The sequence below is a fragment of the Borostomias antarcticus genome (genome assembly GCF_949987555.1).
Source record: "Borostomias antarcticus genome assembly, chromosome: 13".
Classification (NCBI taxonomy): Eukaryota; Metazoa; Chordata; class Actinopteri; order Stomiiformes; family Stomiidae; genus Borostomias; species Borostomias antarcticus.
The window spans coordinates 4890970-4910659 of NC_140246.1; the positions used below are offsets into that span (position 1 = coordinate 4890970).

Genomic DNA, 19690 nt, shown 5'->3' on the forward strand with positions numbered 1-19690 from the left:
GACTAGGGTTAAGGCATATGAATTGACTAGGGCTAAGGCATATGAATTGACTAGGGTTAAGGCATATGCTGTTGCAGATGATAATACAGTAGGACAGTGCAAAGACATGGCAGTGCAAATGCAATACAAAACAAAAAACTGGACAAATACTAAATACATGCAAGCATAATACAGCAATATATGATGTACTGTAAAAAAGTTTTTTTTTTAAAGGGAGGCACAAATGCAATTAACATACTATATACAGAATGGAGTGTGGTGAGTGTGTGTACAGTGTGTGTGTGTGTGGTGTGATAAATGAGCGATGTTGTGTATACTGTATTTGCAATGTGTGTGCCGTTGAGGTATGTGGAACAATCGGAGGTCGTTTGCAAGTGGGGCAAGGGGTATAGAGTCAGTGGGGAGTAGTTGGTGACGCAGTGGAGCACAGGTTTTTAAGTAGCCTGATATGAGGGCAGTAGTAAATCCAGCGTGTGCCAGTAAGATACTCGCTAAAGGTGGTTTGATTTGCCCCATTTTATAGAGGTTTGTCTGGATTGCCTGAAGGGGACGTGTAGGCTAATTTGAATTTCAAAGGAAGTCATGTTCAGAAAGGTCACGGGTGACTAAGAGCTGACTAGCGTGGGACACAGATTCCTACTTTGTTTTCAGGTTTGTGTCTCCTGGTCCACTGTGTTTCTCACAAACATGTATTTTCCAACGTTCGGTCAGGTAATGTGGAGAAAGATGATCAAGTCGAATTATGTCTTTGGGCCTATAGGCTATTAGGAACTGCCTCATATCATCTAGGCCTACACTTGCATCTATTACTATGTGGTCTGACTCTTTATCAGAAAAGACCCAGTATTCAACGATAATTGTATCATATGTGTAAACTTAAAACAGGAGTGTAACCCCCCAAAAATCATGGCCCCTACAGTATAAAAAACAACAACTTGGGATCAACCCATAATTCTACTTGGTCTAAATCCGCTCCATCTGACCGATCATAAAACCACATAATGAGTGTTTGGGTGTGCTCTTTCTCCTGCCATTATACCTTAATACAAAGGATTGGAAGCCTACTTATGCAACCGGTGGCTTAGACTAAATCCCTGTTGAGAATGAACATATCCGTCAACAGAGAGAGATTACAGTCAGCGTTGGGATGCCAGGGGCCAGGTGGACACCGACAGGCACGCAGGACTGGATGCTCACGACTAGTAGAACCACGAGAGTCATGTCACATGGTCCACAGGGAGCTGTGTTTAATGAATGAGTTTTGTAACTTAAGAGTGTGTATTACTGTACGTTGTTGTTAAAGAACAATTGAAACATAAAACATCAATCAACATCAAACATCAAAATCAACATAAAAACCATCCAGATAGGTTCATCTTAAGAAGAACCAAGATCGATCCAGTGTAATAAGTTGCTGGTCACACTTTAAAAAAAGAAAAAAAAATGTGGGTATGAAAGTTTGAGATCAGAGATGGTCCTGTGGTTTTACAGTACTAGATTGTCCTACAATGTGTGCTCCATTGTCAAATTTTAGAAGGCATAATAATGAAATAAACAAGGGAGTACAGTATATGGGAGTGCAGTAACATTTGGAGTACAAGCTGCAGCTGTACGGTTTTAGTCACGCATATACTGTACATTCACACTCTCTTGAGCTAATAACCCTTCAAGGTATACGATGGGCCCAGATGTCAGCTGGATTCCACCTCTGGAATCTTACACAATCTAGTGGGTTTTATATCGGTAACAACAAAACGTTGAAATCTTGATTATCTGACTCCATTTTCCATTACTTCACAATCTGAAAATCGTATAGGTTACTAGAATGAGAAACTGGTCAAAGTTATGTTAATTCAACATTGCAAAATGTGTTAAATCGATTACAAGGCAAACGTGTTACCAAGTAAAGATTTAAATTCTACTCATTGTGTTGAAAGATGAGACAGAGGGACCGAGAGAGAACTCATGATCATTGAGGAGAGAGTCCAAAGAAGGTCAAAAGAGAGAAGGAAGGAATGAAAGAATGAAAAGGTCTACATTCCCTTTTATATACCAACCATCAACTGTTAGAATTCAAACTCAGACTTTTACACCAACCATCAACTGTTAGAATTCTAACTTTTATACCCAACCATCAACTGTTAGAATTCAATCAGACCAATCAGACCAAACCGTGCCATCATGCCCTCAAATATTTGGAGATGGGGGCAGGGAATCGTCCAGCCTACAATATCACATCACCTTGTTAGCGGTCCCCTACTGCTTTCCTCTTGGATCTTAACTGTTGTGAAAAATGTTATATATTGTATCTTTACATCTTTACAACCACATCTCATATGCAATTTACTGATTTATTTTATATCCAATGCAAATGATCTCACAGGTTGTTTCATAGGTACAGAATTACTGATAGCTCCTATAGAGCTCTGCGAAGAATTGGCTTTCACAAGCCATCAGTTACAGAATACAACCCTATCTCATGTCAAAATCCTGAGTAATCCCCTCAAGCATTGTGTTGACCTTAATGAATGGTGGTTTGGTGTGTACAGTATTTGCCCCATGACTAAAATGTGTATCTGTTTTAATTCACCTCACATAGTGAGCATGGTGTAGACAAGGCTACCTATGTTTGGCATACTATTTCACATCAAGACTTAAAAGGGATATTACATACAACACAATCTATTGTCGCTGTCAGATGTAAACCACTTATCTCCAAAATGGCAAGTCAGAGTGTTAAAAAGAACAATCCGATTTCTATGTTTTTGAACATCAAATCAAATATGATGAGCTGTTAGAATGCATTTCATTGGTCCCAGGGCCGGCAGGTATTCAGTGATTGTAAAGGGTAGTCGCAGCTTTCAATTGATGTAAGAATGTTTGAAAAATTCTCCGAACTGGAGTTGTGATTTTCATTTGACAGCGACGCTATGCTTAAATGTGGAATCTATTCACATACTTTGCCTGCCGATCAGACTAGAGATTCTACGCATGTGGGATCACACAGTAGACAGTTGCTTTCTCTTTATAAAGACGGGACTTCAGTCGGATGTGTGATAAGGTTCTTGTTTTTTTGGACAGCCCCTACCAGACCAGACGCCCGGGGTGTTTGCTGCCTGTCAGTATGTGAACGATGAAAGTGACTCACGCTCTGTGAAATCGACGCTCGGCACGGCCAGCGCCCGTGGCTCTCCCCTGCTCACCCAGCGAAAGCCCCACTTAGCCGCCGCTCTGTCCTCTAACACCACCGCCCCGTCCACAGACCTGGCTTCTGCGATAAGGCACACCGTGGCCATTGCCGCGTGGACACGTGTGTGTGTGTGTGTGTGTGTGTGTGTGCGTGTGTGCGTGTGTGTGTGTGTGTGTGTGTGTGTGCGTGTGTGTACGTGTGGGAGGGGGAGGTGGACGGTGGTCCGGTTTGTCTCCTCCTCCAGACAATGTCATCTGTTGACAAGTGTCATTCCTTCTGTCGAACAAACAGACCCCAAAATAGACCCGCCTCCATTTCAGAGGTCCCACTGAGACACTCGGGAAATGCATTCGACGCTGGTGGAGTGTTCCTTTCAAACACACTCTCATCTCTCATTTTAAAAACAACAAGACGAGCGCTTGATAACACGCCATGAAGAGGCAGATGGCGCCTTGATTGATGGAGACAAACACTGTGAAGGGGGAGGAGCTTATAGTGAAAAGGAAAAAAAAACACTGTAGCCTCTGCAATCTCTTTGACATCACTGCTGATGGCTGCAAAGCTGCTGTGTCATGTAGTTTTCAGCATCTGTGGTACGGTCATTTCACATCGGCTTGCCAACTTAGCCAGTTAGGGCAACGAGCAGCATCGGTGCAGACATGATGCTTTCACATGCAAACTGCATGACTGCAGAATCGCAATGTGGGAACGGCCGTATGATCTGATCTCATCATAGAATTATGCATCGCAACAGCACACCAAATGACAGGCTTTCATTGCACTGACCACTGCAAACAAGGGCACATCATAGTATCTTCAAAACAATCGGCTTTTAATGTATTCAGTGCACTTCTATGTATCTGATTGGACTACGATGTTCACTCGTGCTACGAAGGGTGCTGTATAAATAAAATGTTACTTACTTACTTAGCTAAAGGAAATTGAGTAAAAGGGACGTCAGTTCTCATTGGACACGCTTGAAGCACCATAGCAACTGTCACGTCATCTAAAAACGCCAGATAACGGCGAATTGCCGTTCCGCACAAAAAATTCAGAACAATGTCATTCCAAAGGAAAATAATCTATGAGTGGACTACAAGAAGGAAGGGAATCTCACGCCCTATCCATAGCCTGAGTGAGCGGTCACTTCTTTCCTCTCTCTCCAACCTTCCAGCTCCCGATGAAAGGCAGCGATGGGCGTGGCTGATGACCGCTGTGTGGCGGGGCTTATAGTACGTAAGAGCCGGACCACCTCGTGTCCTCTCCGCTCCCTCCTCCTCCGGCCGCGCTGCCACTCTGCGAGGTCAGAGGTCGGAGGTCATGAACCAGCTTACCCTATATAACAGATTTTTTATTCCTACCAGAATAAACACTTACTGGGATCACTTACTGGGGGCCACATCACCCATAACACATCTCTTAATACCTCACCACTTTATCGCAGAGATATGATATTGGGGAAAGGGCTTAAACCATAGGATATAGCTACTGCATAATGGCCCTAACGTGAATAACCCATAATATACCTTTTTGTATATGCAGCGCTATTCATGTCAGTATTAACAGTAATACTGTATGATATTTACAATACGATGAACTCCACCAACAAAAATGGCAGCACAAGGACTTTGGAGTGCCTCCATCGTTGTCTATTCCTGTTTGCTTTTGAACAATGGTTATACGGTTAAACAGGTGATTGAGACTCATACCTGTAGGTATTTCTAGGTCTTATTCTGCAAAATGGGTTCAATGTTTAGACTCAGTGGGAATATTCCTGACTGTTCAAATACTAAAGGAATGCGCGCACATCATAGTAGTGCAGATGCTGGATCAAACATAACATGAAAACGAAAAAATTGTCCGCACACTGAAATAAGCTCCCAAGGTGAGTTTAATGGTTGTCAGCACAACGTTTCGGCCGTAGAAGCCTTCTTCAGGTGCAATACAAGACGTGTGTAAGGGGTGGGGTATAAATACATAGGGGAAGTGGGTGTGTTCCCAACCAGGTCAAGGGTAAAAGGTTAAACTACATTCAGTATAAATATAAATCCACAGTCAGTGCACCAGGGGTATACCAGCCCTAAAGGGTACATAGACAAAAGTCTAAATACATTCAACACATTTAATATGCCATAATGGAAAGGTGAATGGCTCTAGAGAATGTGAGTAGGAGGCGTTTCATCTCTGCAATGCAAGTCTATCAATAGCACATGTTAAAATAGTATAGTGCTAGTCTAATTTATTCTCTCTGTCAAATATTGTCCTGAGCTCATATTTGTTTCCTACCTACTCCAGATATGTTTGTCTGCTTATGTACAGTAGTGTACTCTTACAATTTACTATTAGGCACTATACTATTTTAACATGTGCTATTGATAGACTTGCATTGCAGAGATGAAACGACTCCTACTCACATTCTCTAGAGCCATTCAACTTTCCATTATGGCATATTAAATGTGTTGAATGTATTTAGACTAAGTTCTATGTACCCTTTAGGACTGGTATACCCCTGGTGCACTGACTGTGGATTTATGTATATACTGAATGTAGTTTAACCTTTTACCCTTGACCTGGTTGGGAACACACCCACTTCCCCTATGTATTTATACCCCACCCCTTACACACGTCTTGTATTGCACCTGAAGAAGGCTTCTACAGCCGAAACGTTGTGCCGACAACCATTAAACTCACCTTGGGAGCTTATTTCAGGGTGGGGACAATATTCCTGACTGTGCCTTTAAATGTAGTGGACGGATGTGCAGTCCAACATCCATACAGTATGTATGTTTACATAAACATCCCCTGATCTATAAATATATATCGCCCCATGTGTCCACTGTTCATGTTTTTACGCAAGGATTCTCAGTGTCATAACACAAATGCAACAGAGCATGCACGGGCCAAGGTCACATTAACCACAAGCATTTGCAATTATCCATGTAGCCGCTTGCGTTATCATCTGAAAACGTTCATTAAAGGAGAAGTTTGGTATCAGGGTTTTTCCTGGCTTAGAATGGGTCTTTGGGGGGTGATTCGCACGCAATTTTGGGGGGAAACCTGTTTTATGCCGAGTAGCCTACCAGCATATATAGGCCTATATTCTTCACTGTCGTTCTGACTGAGCTCACTTTTCACAATCGCGGGAAATTTGACACAAAATGGATATGAAGACAAAATGTTTAAGATACTGATAACCTGTCTATTACTTCTCAATTACTAGTGGTCCAAGCCATGGACAAAGCAAGAAAGAGGGATGGGCTGCACTTCAAACAAGCTATCAAACACATTTGGAGAGGATTGTAATTGCGATTTTCATTCTCTTTTCTTTTCTTGCATTTTGGCACTAGTGATTTTCCTTTGGCTCTGGCTAAAATCTCTTTGGGGGGTGCCCAAAAATCCTCTATGCAGGAAAAGCCCTGGGTATTTAGCATCATAAGCCCTGTTATAAGGTTATTTACGATCATATACATCGGTCCAAATCAAAAATTTGACGTACTTTGCACTCTTGAGATATTAGTGCTAATTGCTCTATCACAGCTACTGTAAGTACACAATGGATCTCTATGGGATTATATGCCCATGCATGCCCACATAAATCCATTGTGTCCTTCGGTCTGGGCCTTAATATGCCCATAAAGATCCGTTGTGTACTACAGTACTTAAGATGTGACATGAGCAGTGAGCACTAATATCTCAAGACTGCAAAGTCTGTCAAAATATTTATATGGACCGTTGTATGACCTTATAACAGGGCGTATAACGCTAAATGCCAAACTCCTCCTTTAAACTAAAGTTCCCCCATCACACCAAACGCCAAGACTGGATATATTTTGGTCATGATACAAACTTCGTTAATCTCCTCTAGTCTTATTTATTTATAGGATTAGTTAGACGGCTGTAGCGAAGGGGAGCTTAGTGTGGCCCAAGGCGTGCGTGCACACCGACTGAACGAGCAGCTTAGTGTTGATGGGTGGGGAGTTCTGCTCTCCTCTCTAGTTTCCCCTGTGCTTTCTTGGGCCTGAGGATTCACCCCTGGGATGGGCCAGTAGTGAGTACGGTACAGGTACGTGAGAGCTGCCTGCCTGGGCCTTTCCGCTGGAGGTCCGGTGCTTGTGTAGAGGAGGAGGAAGAGCTACAGGGGGGGTGGTTGCTGTCTGGTAATTGTTTAATCTACCGTACTTGAACACCCTCCAGGTTTCGAGGCTGGTACAGTGCCAGGCCTTACTACTGCAGGGGCGGCAGCGTCAGGGAGATGCTCAAACTGGCCGTAGGATAGCCTGGATGTGAGGATGGCAAAGGGAGTTTTTTATTTTTTATTTTTTTAACATGGATACAGTAGGCTGCTATTCTCTATAGCTCTATCCTCTGAGCTGGACCTCTGCTGTATATTGAAATGAAGTGATGATGATGGTTATTGCTTCATATTTTAAAAATGTGAGGCAGTTGCTTTCTATCATTTTAGGAGGTATCTGTGGGCAAACGACTGCAAAAACCTTTCACAAACCAGATCCCAGTGATCTTGCGCTATTGAATGAACTTTCTAGGTTTTTATCTCTTTTTTGTGTCATCTACTGTACATAGAAGCGAAAACCCTCACTTCAAAACGGCTTCTGAGTCTGACTGCACCAAACTACACCTCCAGATTTAACCCGGCGCCACCTTCAGTGCGAGGTCTCGCTCCTCGGTGTTGTCGCGCATGTGAAAACTGCGCTCGGAGAGCGACACCGGCGCAAGCTGGTGAAAGGAGTATGAATATGTACGCCGTGTTCCAGATCTGGACCCGCACCGACTCCACAGCCTCATTCTGAGGATAAAAGCGAGAGAGCAGGAGAGGAGATTGGATTAAAGAGGACCGTCAAACAGTAGAGAAAGAGGGGGGGGGATCAAATCAAATCAAACTTTATTTGTATAGCGCATTTCATACACTGAGGCAACACAATGCGCTTTACAAAGAGAAATGGGGGGTGGGCATAGGTCCCCCCCCCCCCTACATATTCCAGAGGAAAGTAAAAAAAAAAAACCCGGGGGCCAGAAAAATGAGCTGTAAAAATGATTCCCTGACATCTCTCAATGAGACGATCGAGAAAGCTCCTGGAAAATGTTTGTCTATTGTCTAAGAACATATACAGAGCAGTAAAAATGGGCTTAATACTTCACAAAAGCCATACCTCTGCACCTCTGCACTGTGTGGCTGGTCTGCTGTCTCTTCCTGTGTTGGCTGGTCCCTAGCCATGGACCCACAGCAGATGCCCCCCTCCCCCCCCTGTCTGTGAGAGAAGAAGAGGGGCCTCCAGTGCACCTGGTCGCAAGCAGCCGACATTCACTACTGTTGGACACTGTCCAGGGTGCTGCTAGCAGATACACCCCCCAGTTCATCTGGCTGAGGCACCCCGCTGATGATGAGAGCCTAGAACCCAAGCGAAGGGGCTGAGGGGATCTCGCGGTCCATAAACCGGATAGGATGAGCGTACTAGATGACACAACTGAACCCTGCTGCCGTGACAGCCTAGGTTGAGTATTACGTGGTTAAGACAACAGTGTGATCACAATGTGGAACATCTGAGTTCATTGGGACCAGCGGAATGCATGGAACCCATTACTAATTGTGTTGGCTAGAAAGCCAACGGCCGCTAACTGGCTCACTTAACACAGAAAAACGAGCAATTTGCAATCCAAATGCCTTTATTAAATACAAATTCTATTTATAACCAGCATGTTAAAAGTGCTGCCCATCTTCACTTCTGATGCAGAAAAAAAAACTGAGTTCAAGCACATGGATGTTACTGAGACACACAGAACATGGATGTTACTGAAACACACAGAACATGGATGTTACTGAGACACACAGAACATGGACGTTACTGAAACACACAGAACATGGACGTTACTGAAACACACAGAACATGGATGTTACTGAGACACATAGAACATGGATGTTACTGAAACACACAGAACATGGATGTTACTGAGACACACAACATGGACGTTACTGAAACACACAGAACATGGACGTTACTGAAACACACAGAACATGGATGTTACTGAGACACAGAACATGGATGTTACTGAGACACACAGAACATGGATGTTACTGAAACACATAGAACATGGATGTTACTGAGACACATAGAACATGGATGTTACTGAAACACATAGAACATGGATGTTACTGAGACACAGAACATGGATGTTACTGAAACACACAGAACATGGATGTTACTGAAACACACAGAACATGCATGTTACTGAGATACAACATGGACGTTACTGAAACACACAGAACATGGATGTTACTGAGACACAGAACATGGATGTTACTGAAACACACAGAACATGGACGTTACTGAAACACACAGAACATGGATGTTACTGAAACACACAGAACATGGATGTTACTGAGACACATAGAACATGGATGTTACTGAGACACACAGAACATGGATGTTACTGAAACACATAGAACATGGATGTTACTGAGACACAACGTGGATGTTACTGAGACACAGAACATGGATGCTACTGAAGCACATATAAATGTTACTGAGGCACACAGAGCTGTGTAGCTGATGTTACTGAGGCACACACAGCTGTGTAGCTGATTTGGTAAGCCATGCAAGAAGCTAGAAGATCGCTTGGCTGCTTAATCAATCCATAATCACTATCATCGAGTTCCTCCTTGGTGATTAGAAGCTAACCTGTGGTTAACGTTTAGCACTGTCTTGAACATAACTAACAGTAAAGCAGACAGCTGAAACTGGGACTAGGTCAGGTCAACTCTTGTCACCTGCAGAACACCAGAACATCCACCCTGCTGTGCCAGAGCCTTAAACTGGACCTTTCAAAAATGGCCGTGGCTCTCAGTGGGGACACAGTCTGCATTCCAAATCGCATACTTCCATACTATATAGTATGCCAAAAAGAGATGTAGTATGCCCCAACACATAGTATGCCACATGCAGTATGGCAAAAATACCAGGATGTCCTACTACATCCAGTCATATTTTGCAATAGGCAAGCCAGCAGACTTTTCTGGCTATTCTGACCCACAATCCTATGTGCTACGGAAATTACATCACATGTGAATCCCAGCTGTGGATGAAGGTCGCTTTATGGACTGCGACGGATGTGGTCCAATTTCAAGACGCAATGTTATGACAAGGTAGTATGTCCCAATTGGATGCGTACTGCTGTAAAGTATGTACTTCCTAGGGGTAGCTGTAGTACGTACTGGTAGTAAATAGTAGAAGTATGTGATTTGGAATGCAGCCACAGTCAGGCCGAACTGGTGTAAGTAAAGCTATAAAAAGATGGAGGACAGCATGGGAATCTGGCTGCGGAAGACTTCACCCAGATGTTCCCCCGCCGGTCATATGTCAGAAATAAAGGTGCGTTGAGGTTCCACGCGGAAGTGGGGGTACCAACATTCCCCCCCGGCCGTGCGGGTCACAATACAATCTGAGCGCTGGATTTTTAATTACCGCCTGTCTCCAAGTGCAAGGCAGTTGTTGGGCTGATACTGGAGTAGAAGAAAAAAAGGCAGACACAAATATCCTTACGTAATGTAGGCTAACTCTCCAGCGGGCGGAGAGCACAGGGCCGTACTGGGATCAGCCTGATCCGGATTGTGGAAATCAACAGCAAAACCTCCCGTATGATGAGAGCAGGAGTGATCCTGGCGGACAATATGGTCAGCAAAACACATTTCAATTGATTTCTCAAAGATGTGGAAATACCGTTGTTGTTATTGTTGTTGTTTTTGTGATAGTGCCTCAGATTTGGATTCAGGTTTCAGTTTCTCCTGGGCAGCAGGAAACAAACGGTGATTGGATCGTTCTTTGGACAGAAAAATGACTGGCTGCATCGGCATGTCTTTTTTTACTGGAAAATGTTTGAAATAGTTTATCTGCTCGTCTCGCCAGACTCAAATATTACGCGCTCCAAATACTGCAAAATGGAGTCTGTGCCATTTCGCAGCCCAAGCTGGTGTTCTGAGGGTGTATCGACGGGTCAAAATTGAAAGAATGACGAGGTCGTAGCAGCAAATGAGAGATGCCAGCCCTGGTTAGAGGGGCGGGGCAAATCTATGGGCGGGAACACCTGATCGCGAAAGTCGTTAGTGATGGGTGTCGCCGGCATTCCGGCGCTACCAATGAATTGCCAGGATTTGAAAAACTGTTTTTTTTTGCATGAAGTGTCCCAGACCCATAGAGAGATCTGCAGCATGCACTAACATAGTTAGCGTATCAGTGTAAGAACTGTCATGAGCCTGGCATTAAGACTACCCATCTGCATGCATAATATATCTCCTAAAATTGGCGTATTAAAACCTCTTCCAATGCTGATAGATGGATTAGCACTAGTATTATGTGAAGGGTCTCACTCTCTCTCTCTCTCTCTGCTTTTCATATCCTCTCTCTCTCTCTCTCTCTCTCTCTCCCTCCCCCTCCCCCTTCCTCCTCTGCTCTCTCACTCCCTCCCTACCCATCTATCCCTCTCCATCTCTCGTTCTCAGGGGGGCGGTAAGTGGCCGTGATCTCTCCACTCAGCCACTGGCCCCCAGATTCAGGGTGCACGTCTCCCTGGAGACAGCCCCCGCCTCCGGCCCATCCCAGGTCAGATCCAGCCTCAGTCTCTGCCTTAGTCCCAGCTCCAACCCCAGCCCTAGCCCCAGTCCCAGCCCCAGCCCCCTTCTGTCCCAGCTCCAACCCCAGCCCCAGTCCCAGCTCCAACCCCAGCCCTAGCCCCAGTCCCAGCCCCAGTCCTAGCCCCCTTCTGTCCCAGCCCCAGCTCCAGTCCTAGCCCCCTTCTGCCCCAGCTCCAACCCCAGTCCTAGCCCCCTACTGTCCCAGCTCCAGCCCCAGCTCCAGTCCTAGCCCCCTTCTGTCCCAGCTCCAGCCCCAGCCCCAGCCAGCCTCTGTCCAAGTCCAACCCCAGTCCCAGTTCCATTCCCCTTCTGTCCCAGGCCTAGCCTCAGTCCCAGGTAGGGTTGCAAAGGGGTGGAACATTTCCGGTAAATTTCCGGAAACTTTCTGGAAATGTTCTATGGTTAGTTAAGCTCAGGAATTTTGGAAATTTTGACCTTTTTTGTAGCCTATAACAGCTTTTTTTCAACGTTTTTTAAATTTTATTTTATATACTTTTATCAATTTTTCATCGAATTTGGTAGCCAATTGACCCTGACCTAGTGTCCAGTTACCCCCTATTAACTGTTGAGGATTCGTCACACAACCCGGCCGGTCAGCAATGCGAAAGGGAGAGACAACTCCCTGACTATCTCAGCTCGCAACCGTAATTCCAACACCAGACAGGTGCTGTTGTGTGACGAACTCTCAAGCCGAGATTAAACTAACCATCCTTGGGGAGCGGTGGCCCAAAAGGCCGCTCTTGGATCCGGCCATACTCTGATCTGGCAAGACCACCGGATCCCGGTGGGCAGCTGCACTGGAACACAATGCATTAGACCGCTACGCCACCACAGACCCCAATAGCAGGGAACTTAAATGTAGCCTAGTCAGGGAAAAAACATAAAATGCAATTCTAGATCTTGCAGCATGATCTTGGTTAAAACAACCTGCTTTAAATGCAAATTCAGTTGAATTTCAACCCTGTACTGTGCATTTATCCATCACAGGTGCAGTGGCATTCTTCCATCACATGCACAGCAAATCCCTAGAATCCTGCACACCAAGAGGGCTGTAGAATCCACTCACAAATAGACTAAGCTAAAAATTTGATCTTTAAAATTTGTATTAGAAATGTCTGCTTATGACAATACAAAATGTTTATATGTATGTCTGTTTATGATGAGGTAAATACAGTTGGTATAAATAGCCCCAAAATTCCTAGTTTATTCCCATTAATTCCTGTTAATTCCCATAAATTCCCGTTAATTCCCATGGAAACCAACCAACTTTGAATATTCCCGGAATTTTGCAACCCTAGTCCCAGGCCCCCTCTGTCCAGGTCCAACCCCAGTCCCAGTCCCCTTCTGTCCCAGGTCTAGCCTCAGTCCCAGGCCCAGTTCCATCCTCAGTCACAGACTCCAGTTGAACTGGCAGCTATCCAGTCATACTTCTCAGCGGCCGGCGGAATATCAACAACCACTTAGCCAGACATAACAATCACAATTTGTCTCACTCCCCTCCCCGTGCCTCACCAAACAGCTCAGAGAAAATATTTCTGGGAGAGATGGAGGAGATCCAGGAGAGTCATCCATTTGGCGGGATCTCTCTATGCCTCTCTCACACTGACTTGAAGCTACAATTTCTGTTCTTGAGCTGCACATGGGGTCCAGGAGGCTGCTAGGGTCGTACGGTATATAGCTGGAGGTCAGTCAGTTTTGCACTAGCATTTTGTACTCGCCCTTTGCACTGTCCTGTCTTTGCACTGTCCTGTCTCGTCCCTGCACCCGGTCCAACGTTGTCTCAATGTTATGCACCACGTCCAAAAGCAAATTCCCAGTATGTTGGAAAAACTACAATGGCAAAAACGAATTCTCCCTTGAGAATGTTTTGTTTACTGTGCCTAAAATCATTATCCACTGAAGCAGATCTGTATGCAGATTTGACAGCAGCCGACATTACATTAATTACAATGGAGGTAAACACTATTTGTCTTTGAACCGACTCCAAAGCTGGTTAGACTTCACCCTGAAGAAATCTTTTCTACGTTTTCTGTCCACATTCCCTTCCAACTGCATGCCTTCCTCAGCCTTTGACCTCTGCACGACTCTTTTTTAGATGCCGACACGTCCGCAGCACAAAACGCCCATAACGTTTGCTTTCAACGGTCGTAGTTATATGGGAAATGCCAACACTTCAGTCCTCTCGCGGTGCTGGTGTCACTCAGCCATTAGGCGTGGCTGTCATGCCATTCCTGTGCTGTGCTGGCCTAGCTGGGTGTCGTTCCATCTGTCCCCCCAGTCCTTGAACCTCAACTCCCTGTCAAGTCTGTAATCACTAGGCCTGTAAAAGTGATTGAGGATTATTTACATAGTCACCCTTGCCTACAGTGCATCAACATCCTAATTCGGGATGGGCTCTGGAAACCCAAGGAGGGGCATACATCAAAGCACAGAGTCTGGGGGCGGGGGGTGGGGTGGGGGGGGGGTGTCTATTGTACGACGAGCGGATGAGCTTGCGTAATATTTCAGTATGTCCAACAGACCATTAAAACGCCCCGGAGCTCAAATGTTAACAAACCCGCTTATTGAAATGGGATTTTTTTTTTTCCCTTCTTCTTTTTTTCTCCAACCCAATTGAGAGGTGACTAGATGAAAGCTTTTACTCGGAATGCCACATTGAAAGTGGACGCCATGGACTGAACGTCAGCAGACAAGAAAAGTGTCGGTTGTCGTTCGTCACTTTGATCCGAAAAGAAATGTCTTTTATGCGAAGACGGTGTCCTACAGTTGCCCTTGACCCCCCCCAACCCGGCTGTCCCTCCCTAAGATCTCTGCGGGTCTAAATGCTGTCCGTGCAAATCTGGGCGTGAAGCACCTGCCCGTCCTGCACTGGAAGCTAGGCCAGGCCTCAGTGGAAGGGGGGAGGTGGGGGGGGTAGGGGGGGTGACTGAAAGTCAATACCCACACACGGGCCTCCATTCCTGGAGGAACCTCCTGTGCATTCCTCCGCTCACTGTTCCGCCCACGCGGCCGCACTTTTCCACTGACCTTTCTAACGAGCGCGTCCCCCTTTCCCGGAGCGTCGCCGTCACCCGCCGCGGCGGTGAGGTGCGAATGGCCCGCAGGCTCCCGTGTCACGTCCAGAGAGGAGCCGCCGGTCACGGAGACGGAGCGTGACCAAAGTGGGCCTTGCCCCGTTTGTCACGTAGCTTCCTCTTTAACGGGCCGTCAGTTATTCGCCCGCTGAATGACATCATCTAGGCTGCATTCTCACAGGGCTGGAGGAGACGAGCCTGCCTCCGAACTGCAGAGGGGCCTCGAAAGAGAGGGCAATGGTTCCAAAACTAGGCTGATATACATAAATAACCCTAGTTTTGTTGCCATGACATGGCTGCCTGGAAGGTAGGCCCACTTATTTCCAGTGGAGAGGTGACCCACAAAAAAATGCCGGCATGGGCAGTCGCCAAGGGAATCCTGAGGTGTTAAAGACTCCCTATATATATATAACTCCCTGTATATATATATACACAAAGGGCCAGACGTACCGGCCCGCAGTAAATAGCCTGCTCTGGGGTCAGGGGACGGGAAGCTCAGCCTCCCAGGACAGGACAGGACAGGACGACATGTCTGACACCAAGCCAGAAGAACGGCGACTCAATCAGACGACAGCGATAGGGAGAGTGTCATAGGAGAAAAAGCACTGTCAGTTTAGTGTGAGCAGCCAGTGATTCTAGACATGAGCAGATGCCATATCCCTGCTCTGGGGCTGAGTGGGCGGAGGGGGAGGGGGGGGGCTCAGGGACGTTTTTTGTTTTGTTTGTAATGCAACGCATTTAGCACTGCGCCTGGATTGAACTCTTGGTCCTACGTGTACGGTCTCGTAGCCAGTTATGTTTGCTTGTTTTGGCCTTCCATGTTGTCATCTTCATTCAACCCATACTCTGTGACCATTTTAGATCTATTGATGTCAGGCGCGCGCGCACACATGCACACACACACATACTGTACACACACACACACACACACAATCCACACACATTTTGATTGCAGGCGTTTCACATTCCGATGGCATGATGGGTGTGAGATGAGACAGCCCAGAGTTATCTGCCATGAAAGAGGATACCCAACTTTCCACCCAGCCAACCTTGTCCAACACACACCTCCCATTCAACACCTGCTGGACACCTGCAGACAACACCGTCAGTTTGCTTCTAGGATCTACATTTTCAATAGACTGCCACTACAATGCCTTTGGTTAGATTGGATCAAATCAACTCTTGAAACCATGCCCTTGACTTTAGCGGTAGCCTTTCTTTCACGACTCTGATATTTCAGAAATGTCCACCATTACAAAACTGATGATAACTGAAATGAATCATTAACAGGTGCTTAGGCTTATGTATAAAGAATTATGTAGCAGTCAGATGATTTTCACAACTTTTAGAAGAGGTTCATATATGTTAAATCACATCAATATACTGTAGGTGAACTGACGTAGGTATATAATCAATTAAGTAATTGTATTATACATAGCGTTTAGGCCTGTAGAATACGCCCCAGTTTCATGCAGAACTGTAACCTTTTGCACTTCGGCCCAACAGTCTGTTGAACAATCTCTGACGCGACCTTGCGTGGTGCTGAAAGGAACAGCTCCCCGCGTCTTACCTGCTACAGAGGGCAGTCTCTATGGGAATCTGCCCAGTAGGCTACATTGAGCAACTCTCCCTTTTCCCTCAGTGAATTTGTTGGTTATTGTTGATCGACCGATTCAGGATGCGTGTCACGTTTAGGCCCACGCTAAGTGCAGTAATCGAGACTAACCTGTGTGATTTGACGAGGGCATCCTGCGTTCTCTCCATGTAGCCTCGGTGCCGTCCCGAACGGTGTCACTTTTGCTGTTAGCCTTTAGTACTCCATATTTCATAGTGTTGTCCATTTATTTTCTTTAAAAGTTCTGAATTTATCATCATCAATAGCAAGGCTGTTGTCCTTCAGCGTTTTGGCCGACATAGTGACTGCTCCCTTGAAGTCCTCTGTCAGAGTATCGAAATGTTCTCAAACTACTGCAATATTCCAGTTTTATGTTCTTTACAAGCTCTCACAGATACTGAACCTGAGGTGTCTGCTCATTAAATTTAATATCACCACGTAAAAATAAAGTGTGCTTTGTTTCAAATCTAGTAGGCTACAATAATGAAATTAATAAATAGTAGGCCTGTAGGAAAATATGTACATATTCTCAGATGCATCAAATACAATAGTTAGTTTTTATAGTAAACATACGACTAACTGAAATACGCATTTGGCTTTTTTTTTTGTACAAACCGTTTACTAAAGACATACTTTAATATGTACAAGAGCAGACATTTTCGTTGGTGATGGTAGCTCCGTTAAGGCCTATACGCAACAGAAGTCTCACAACAGCCTAATCCCCTCCATGATGTTAAGCGCAAGTAATTATTTCTAGTCCAGCCAGCCTTAAGTGCACTCTCTCGCATACGCTAGATGCCCTACTTTAATTCATGGTGAATTTGATTTGTCAAACGGGATTTGATCGTCAAAAAGTGGCTTGCAAATAACATTTTAGGCCTCCGTCTGGGTAGGCCAATACACACGCACTATAGGCTATTGTATGCCGACATGCATAGCTTATAGGCATGTGTTCATAAGTGTTCATTCTAGGATGGGCAGGGATAGGCCTATAGCCTAGGATGGGCGCCATGTAGGTCCCTGGTGGTAGTGCTTACCAGATCAAGAGATTATAATGTGCTTTTTATAAATCAACCTCGTTGCCCTGAAACTTTTCAGGATTTCAACGTGTTGATCCCTCGACTGTGTAAAAGACTTAGGCTAGGGCTTGTTAATGGGGGGCATTTTATAGACATCAACTGACATTAGGCCTATAGGCTATGACATTTTTTTTTTTTTTCGAAAAACGAGAACTAATATAAGAACGCAGACTGGGCCTACAGGTCCGTTTCCCTGGTGTTCAAACAGAACGCGTAAAGGGATCTTTTGATGTCCATGCTGCTGTTGGCCTTGATATTTGCTTTTTCGACAGTAGACCCGTCATTGTTCTCGACGTCTCCCGCGGACTTGGCAGATGATTTGCTGCCTCTTCGTTTTAGCTCCGGGCTGTCACGGCCATTGTTTGGCTCGTCTTTGAGAGACGACTGGTCCTGGTCCGTCTCTCTGTGATAAAAGTAATTGAAGTTGGACACGATGACAGGCACCGGCAGAGCGATGGTCAACACCCCTGCGATGGCACAGAGCGAGCCGACTATCTTCCCCCCCACCGTCACCGGCCTCATGTCTCCGTAGCCAACAGTTGTCATGGTGACCACAGCCCACCAGAAGGCATCTGGGATGCTGGAGAAATGTGATTCCGGCTCGTCAGCCTCCGCGAAGAAAACGGCGCTGGAGAACAGGATGACTCCGATGAAGAGAAAGAAGATCAACAGGCCGAGCTCTCTCATGCTGGCTTTCAGAGTCTGCCCCAAGATCTGGAGTCCTTTCGAATGCCTCGACAGCTTGAAAATTCGAAACACCCGAACCAGTCGAATGACTCTGAGGATGGCCAGAGACATGGCCTGGCCCTGCTGCTGGCCGTGTTCGTGCTCCGGCCCCTGGCTCTGCTCCGCCAGCTCCGTGCCTACTGTGATGAAGTAAGGCATGATGGACATGATGTCTATTATGTTCATGATGGTTTTTGAGAACTCCGACTTACTGGGGCAGGCGAAGAATCGCACTATGAGCTCAAAAGTGAACCATATCACACAGGTGGTTTCTATGATGAAGAAGGGGTCGCTGAAAGTGAGCGATGGCCGGTGCGCGGTGCTATTGTCCGGTCGGCTGGTGGCCATGAGTTCTCTCTCATCACGGAACTCGGGTAAGGTTTCCAGGCAAAAGGTGATGATGGATATGGTGATTACAAGCACGGAGACGATAGCGATGCCCCTGGCTGGACTCGAGCTCTCTGGGTACTCGAATATGAGCCATACCTGCTTTTGAAACTCATTTTGTGGCAAGGGCTTCTCTTCCTCTTTTATAAAGCCCTCGTCTTCGCGGAATCTCTCCATCGCGTCCTCTCCCAACTGATAAAACCGAATCTCATCCGCGAAAACGTCAATCGACACATTGACCGGTCTCCTGATCTTCCCTCCCGACTGATAGAAGTATAAAATACCATCGAAGCTTGGCCGGTTGCGGTCGAAAAAGTACTCGTTACGGAGTGGATCGAAATATTTTATCCTCTTGCCTGGGTCTCCCAGCAAAGTGTCAGGGAACTGATTTAGGGTTCCCAGCTGAGTTTCATACTTCAGCCCGGCGATGTTGATCAGCACTCTCTCGTTGCTGTCGTTATCCATGTCCATGTCCAACATGTCCTCGTCAAACAGATGGGGACTGTGGTCCGCGCGCAAGAGCGCGTCCATGGCATTTTCGCTGCAACTGAAAGTGTTGTTCATGTCGTTTATTTTCCACGAGCTCGTCTTGGGACTGCTGGCGGTGTTCAGCTCTTTGCAGTAGTCCTCCTCGGCGAGTTCGGTTTGTACAAAACGTGGTTGTTGAGGAGGGTAATCCAGCGCGTTTCGGCAGCTTTCCTCGGCATTGCCACCGCTGCCCTTGGCGCCGCCGTTTTCAAAATTCACCAAGGCTATCTCCATAGCGAAGCCATTCAATATTAATTGATTAAAGACTTGTTGAAGCAAAAATCCGTATCCACAAAAAAATTGTTTTCCCGACGACAGTTAAACTGATCAGCTCCAGATAAAGTCGCGCGTACCCTTATTCCCGTTATAATAATACATGTATGTGTTGTGAACGCTCCAGCCAGCGCGAGCTCCACGGTCTCGGTAAAGTAAATAATGCCATAAGAG

General features: G+C 45.8%; 1 protein-coding gene across 1 annotated transcript; it reads right to left on the minus strand.

Moving 5' to 3' along the window:
* Positions 1-17779: 17779 nt before the first annotated feature.
* On the minus strand, positions 17780-19477 carry LOC311317169 (potassium voltage-gated channel subfamily A member 1; the record flags this gene model as incomplete). The annotated part of the gene is made up of 1 exon (XM_084448203.1): positions 17780-19477. One exon carries the CDS (start codon positions 19475-19477, stop codon positions 17780-17782), a length of 1698 nt encoding a protein of 565 aa, XP_084304329.1.
* Positions 19478-19690: the final 213 nt, after the last annotated feature.